We start from the raw sequence: 6,523 nt of genomic DNA, 5'->3' as shown, positions 1-6,523 counted from the left end.
CTCAGTGTTAGGTCTTCCAGCTCAGCTATGTGGCTGATGAAACCCTTTTCTATGGGGGTTTTCTTTTAGCAATTGTCACCATCTTTGTAAACAGGCTCCAGCCACGTAACGTGCAATACAACTTACGACTCAATAGGTCTAAAAATTGGGTGACTTTCTGATGTACTTACCATGCAGTGGATGACACACACGTTTTTGGGGTTCTGCTGTAGCCAGTTGTGCATGTTCTTACAGACGGCGTAGAGGTTGTGCAGACTGGGTGCTTGTCGTACTGGCCAGCTACATTCAGATACCTACAGGAATCACAGGATGAACAAAAGCCAGCCTTGTAAGAGCAGTAAGCAAGTGGTGCTTTTACAAATGCTTTCTGCCAAGAAATGTTTACTTCTCTTTTACAACCTAGCATTACGTGCTTGAAACCTACTCCATCTCTTCTCGTACATAATTCTGGTCTGTGACTTTCATGAATTATGAGGAGACAAACTAAAAAGAATTCTCAATTAAATAACATAATATTATAGAATCATAGAATGGTTTGGGTTGGAAGGGACCTTAAGGATCATCTAGTTCCAACCCCCCTGCCATCAGCAGGGACACCTTCCACTAGACCAGGTTGCTCAAAGCCTCATCCAGCCTGGCCGCGAACACTTCCAGGGAGGAGCAGCCACAGCTTCTCTGGCCAACCTGGGACACTGTCTCACCACCCTCACAGTGAAGAACTTCTTCCTAATATCTCATCTAAACCTCCCCTCTTTCATCTTAAACCCATTTCCCCTTGTTTTGTCATTAACTGCCCTTATGAAAAGTCCCTCCCCACCCTTCCTGGAGCCCCTTCAGGTACTGGGAGGCCACTAGAAGGTCTCCCCGGAGCCTTCTCTTCTCCAGGCTGAACAGCCCCAACTCTCTCAGCCTGTCTTCATAGGAGAGCTGCTCCAGCCCTTGCATCATCCTGGTGGCCTCCTCTGGACTTGTTCTAGCTGCTCCAGGTCCCTGGAGATATTAATGGTAATATTACACCATAATATTGGTGTATTGCTACTGACTACACATTTTGAAAAATTTACATTCCAAGTCAGATTCTGTTGAGTGGCCTTTCATAAGGTCATGCAGCAGCATGTTGATTTCTGCTGTCTCCAAAGCCTTCGTACAACTTGTCCCCTAAAAACTACATCTCTGACTTTCAAAGGACACTGAGCATCTGTTATTCTCAGTCATTTTGTGTCATAGGATTTTCAAGCCCTATTTGACAGAATTAGACGGATGAAAAGGAATCTTCTGTTAAAAAACCACCCCATCATATCTGAGTAAGCATAGTTAAGATAAGCCAGAAAAATGAACGACGACTTGGAGCTGAAAAACCACAAATTCTAAAGTATGTCTGGTTACTATTCATCAATGTACTAGTTCTGAATCATAACACTTATCTCAAGAACGGTTCTTGCCATCTCAAACAGCACATCAAATAGCCTTCTACAGACATCTCTGTTTCATCTAGCTTTAATTGAAATATCTTTTTTATAAAGGCATTTCTGGCTAGAAGAAATTTAAAGGAGAAACACCATGAGGCTTGTCCTCAGCCAAAGAACTGGTTCTCCCTCTCCTCCAGGCTGGCATTTGGATCTTGCTTAATGAGAAGCGGGGGCAGGAAGGAGATGGTTTGACCAGATGTTCTTCAATTGCCATATGATTTCCATACCTGACCATTTCATCTCCCAGAGGAAGGAAATGCTCCAGGTTTCATAAAACTTCTATTTAAGGTTCTCTCTTACATACACCTGCACAGCATCTTAGAGCAGAAACAGGAATCCTGCCTCAAACCGGAGAACTTCCAGCTCCAATGACACCCAGAGGACACGGGGTCAGAGCAAGCACTGCCTAACCCAGAGCATCTGTCCTGGTCAGCCTGCCTGAGCTGGCAGACCTCTGCTTAACATTGGGGAGGTTTTTGTCTAATCCAATATCTAATTAGATATTTGCCTAATTGCTTTTTAGACTCTAATTAAAGTTTTTTGATCTTCACAACGTGCTGAAATTCATCAACGTGCACTCGGTGTTGCGTTGTAGAAGCCACCCAACAAGTCAGTCCGTGCTTAAGCTTTGGGAGGCAGTGAGTGGCCATTCTCCATTTACCCTCTCTGCAGCATTGTCCTCATCCCCATCTTCTCCTGTCTCGAGAGCTGTAATTTATCTCATTGCTCCTGTTGTAGACACTTGATTTTCCTTTGCCATTGTAAAACCTCAATTACAGAGTGATCATAAACATTTATTCAATTCTTTAATAAAGCCAGAGTACTGATACCATATATGACATTATTTTATATTATCTATCACACCAATTACTTTATTATTTTTATATCTTCTCCTCCCAACCCCAAATACTTTTACAGCAAGTTTCTGGAGGCACAAGATCCACTTGCAATTAGATCACTAAAACACAATCCAGATTCTAAATGGCTGTTAAAATTAATATGACCAGTGATCCTTTCACTGACAATCTTCTGAACAGACCTCACGACACTGAACAACCTCATGACACCATCAAGCATCTGGAAAAGCCATTATCACTTATCAAGTAAATAATATATGTTCCCTAACAGTCCATAATTATATATTTACTTTGCCTATAATTACACATTTGCCTGCTGGTTTGCAATTAGGAAATTAAATATGTGCTATGTAGCATCTCATTTATTGCAAGCATCACCTCACCACCACTCATGAAAGGCAGCCTTAGAGAAAAGTAACAGTAGAGCTTTGGAAATAAGCAGCCAGTGCTCCTTGTACTTTAGCAGTAGGGCAGCAACAGCCAAGGATGGGACCCATCAGGGACCTTGAAGTTTGGTTTTGTTTAACGTTATATTTGAGTTATATGTTTTCAAACTGCTCATACTTCCTTGAGTAGCCATGAGCTCTCCTCTCCTCTCCTGCCAGGGCAACGAGGCAGGGAGGTGAACCGAGCACCATCAGATTTGAGCAGCAACTCTTAATAGTATAATAATAATATATTATTGAGTAGCAGCTCTTAATAATATAATTCTGATGGCCCCACAAAGCCACATCGGAGCAGGAAAATGGCCCAGGCGGACATTAACTGTCATCTCCCTCCTGTGCCACTATGCAAAGCGACCTACTTTGGTCTTAGGAAAAAAAAAAAACATTTTAAAGAAGCTAGAGGAGTTAAAAAGCCTTTTATTTCAAAGAACAAGTGCACGTCTCAAAAAGTCAGCTCGTGGCATCTTCATCCAGAAAATGCTCTTAATGCGATTTCACCTCCTTGATAGCCCACTAGTATTTTTTTCAATACGTATGAAGGTCAATCTCATATTTATAATTGTTTCAATTTCATCTGATCTTAAGAATTCTGTTCTGCATATTTCATTTTCCTGAAAAATACCTGGAGTCCATATTTCCTCAAACCATAACCCAAAAGTACAATATTTTAATAAAAAGATGCATCATTTTCTACCTGCGTGTGCCAAAGCAATAGCTTACAAAGCACCCAGTCATGCTTTGAGAGTGACACACAGTCACCTATCAAGCTGTTGGATAAGGTAGGAGATAAAGCACCAGGGACAGAGGACTTACAGCCAGCTCAAGCAATATACCAACAGATGTTTAATGCTGGGCTTTCAAGAGTAGATCTGTCTTTCTCCTCCCACCAACAGCAACAGTGATGCACCAGAACCTCAATACTGAAGATTTAGAGCCCTTGATATCTTTTAATTAGTCTTTCCCATTCATTTACTCATATTTGAAGTCGTGGCTGGTTACTGATTGCCACAGAGAAATGTGCTTTGAGAGCAAGTTGAGTGATTTCTGGTGATCAGAGCAATTGCTGAAGATAGGTTTGGCTGTATCTCTAATTAAAATGAAATTAAGCTTATGCAGCATGAGATTTGCTTACCCTGACCAAGGGTTATGCCTGGCAACTGCTGTTGCCTTTTAGGTTGAAGGCAACAAAACCAAGAAATTTAAAAAAAAAAAAAAAAAAAAAAAGAAAAGAAAAAGTCATCACTTTTGTGGGAAAGGGAAAGAATAGGAAGTTTTCTGAAACTTCTGATCCAATCTTGCATTTCAACAGCTGTATTTATCATAGAGATTTCCTCTAAAAGCCATTAAAGAAGAAGCCCTGCAACGCTCCCGTATGCTGTTCTGGTTTTAGAGAAGGAAACTGGGGCAGAGAATGCAGGTGGGTTTTCAAAGTCATACACTAGTGGAAGAGCCAAAATGCCCCTTCAATCCAGTTTCCCACCCTGTGCTTTCCCTGCTAAGGGCTCCTGCTTGATGAAAGCACAACTGAAGGATTGTTCAACATGAAAATAATCTACCTTCTTTTATTGGTAATTTGTTTCAAAGCACTTTCATTTTACTCCTTATTTCTCTGCAGGAGCTTCTGACAGCTATGGAGGAGCAAAGAGCAGCACAGGCTCAACTTAGAGCCGTGCCATGTACTCTCACAGGCTGCTAATACAAGCATTATGCCCTGAACTTTCCAACTCTTCAATCCCCATGGCCCCAGGCATCAACTACAACCCAGGAACGACCACAGCAGCTTAGAAACACCCATCATTCCTTTTTTATCTTCTTACATTTTGCCATTCTCAGGATAGACAGAACCAGGATCTGGTGTCCCTTTGCCCAAGAAGTTTCACCCCCCGATCTCACTAAGCTCTCAGAAGACACTCACCCGGTTGTGGAACTTGGCACTGCGATAATACTTGGGTGACAAGTTGAAGACGGTGTAGTGGTCAGGATGTCTGGAATCCAAAAACGTCCGTACATCTTCAATGTGGTTCCTGAATCCCAGCTCAACGCCTTCAGCCGGAAAAGACATCACTAGAAAGGTAAGAAGAAGCCAGGCTGAGCATGCACCATAACATGTCTATGGACTTCTGAAGCCTGGGATACTGTAAGTTTTATTTATCCAATAAGCAGCGCTTACCTATGATTCTTGAGGTAATGTATGAAATATCTAGCTCTCCCTTGGTGTAACTAAAAAGACAAAGCAGGAGACAGATGTTACACACCTATTTACAGAAGACAGCCCTTTACAGGAACCAGAAGAGTGTTTGCACGGAAAGATCTGCTTTTGACACAAGAAAAGAATGATCTTTAAACTGATTCTCTGTACTTTACCATTATGCTTTAAGAAGAGGTTGCAAATACCTTCCTGCAGACAGTGACCCAGCATTCCCCTTCCACATACACAATTAACTGGATGCAGAACCTTGTAAAAAAGGTCCCTTTTCCCTTTAGTCATTAATTTTCAGTGCCAGTTTTCAGCAGAAACCTCTAGCAGTTTGCCACTTTGCAGATCCCTCAAAGCCTCAGAGGTCTTGCCTGAATTAAGTTTCTTTAATTTATCATAGCCCCACATTGCCCAGAGGCAGGTAGAGTGCCAACACCAGCAGAGGTAACCAAAGCAAAGTCACCTCAGCTCTTTCTTCTACTCCAAAGGTGGCTATGGCGAAGGGAACCGTTGCATCAGCAAGATTCTCCTTGGACAGCAAAGGGAAGGCATCCAACATGAGCCAGTTTTCAGTGACAAAATATTTTAGTGGTGGCTGAGTAGAAGGACTCCACGGGGGTCAATGAAGGAAACGGAGACCGAGAGCTCCACTTTCACTGTGGGGGCCTTTTAGAGATTTCAGGACATTGATGCTCACTCACTATGAAGCTTAGATTTTTTTACTTTGGTTTCCCCTCTTCCTTGGAGCCAAATACCAATTATGAGACAGAATCAAAGAAATCCCTTGTGTTTTTCACCTCCTTCCTTCATTCAGTTAGCTGGAAGTTGTGCTGTGCTAGTTCAGATGGCAGCTCAGACCGGCACTTTGCAGCTAGTGATTTTACCTGCGTTACACAGCTTCGGCTGTACTGTACCTGGCAACAGACTGCATGACCTTTGAAGATGTATCTTTCAGGGTATCCTTCAGGTTATCCTTCAAATTGCTGAAGAGTCTCCCTGCTCCTCCTTTCACCATATCTAGCAAGCCTCCCCCATAGCTGGACTCCATGTCTGGTGATGAGGCACCTTCAAGTACAACAAAACCAAAGCCAACATCACTTATTTTGGAACAAATCCACAGAGCCAACAAACCCACTGCTCTATTCAGAGTGAACGTGTTCACCTGCGCTGCTGCACCTCAAGCACAGGCCAAAAGTAGATTTAAAGTCATGATTTTCCAGAGATGAGTGAGCATATTCTTGCTGGCTGGTCTCCAAAACCATCATCAACTCTCAGCATTGTATGTAGGTTAACTGGTTAGTGTCAGTATAGTATGGACAACCATCATACAAGCTTCCTCACCTCTCAACCCAACCAAAAGAAAGACTAGCTCTTCAACATGCAGCTAATCTGTTGATCATAATCAAGACCAAATCAACCACCACCACCTCCACAGGGCTTAGAAAAAGACACAACAGCTCCTGTAGCTGTCACATCTGCCAGACAGCTGAAGGTTGTCCATTTCTGTGGATAGAGGAGAAGTCATCAGAGGGATTTTAAGTCATTTAAGAGTCC

The 6,523-nt window shown here is 42.5% G+C and overlaps 1 protein-coding gene across 1 annotated transcript in view; it reads right to left on the bottom strand.

Moving 5' to 3' along the window:
* Positions 1–6,041, bottom strand: part of DNAJC6 (DnaJ heat shock protein family (Hsp40) member C6) — a gene marked incomplete at its 3' end in the record, with an annotated part of 20,904 nt that extends 14,863 nt beyond the window's left edge. The window contains exons 1-4 of the mRNA XM_010177230.2: positions 5,884–6,041; positions 4,943–4,992; positions 4,688–4,836; positions 171–293 (exon numbers count right to left, since the gene is read on the bottom strand). Of these exons, the coding sequence (XP_010175532.1) occupies positions 171–293; positions 4,688–4,836; positions 4,943–4,992; positions 5,884–6,017 (456 nt within the window). The remainder of the gene's footprint in view (positions 1–170; positions 294–4,687; positions 4,837–4,942; positions 4,993–5,883) is intronic.
* Between the last annotated feature and the right edge of the window lie 482 nt (positions 6,042–6,523).

Source organism: Antrostomus carolinensis, unplaced genomic scaffold (assembly GCF_000700745.2).
Source record: "Antrostomus carolinensis isolate BGI_N321 unplaced genomic scaffold, ASM70074v2 scaffold2671, whole genome shotgun sequence".
Classification (NCBI taxonomy): domain Eukaryota; kingdom Metazoa; phylum Chordata; class Aves; order Caprimulgiformes; family Caprimulgidae; genus Antrostomus; species Antrostomus carolinensis.
This window is presented reverse-complemented; position numbering and strand designations above follow the sequence as displayed.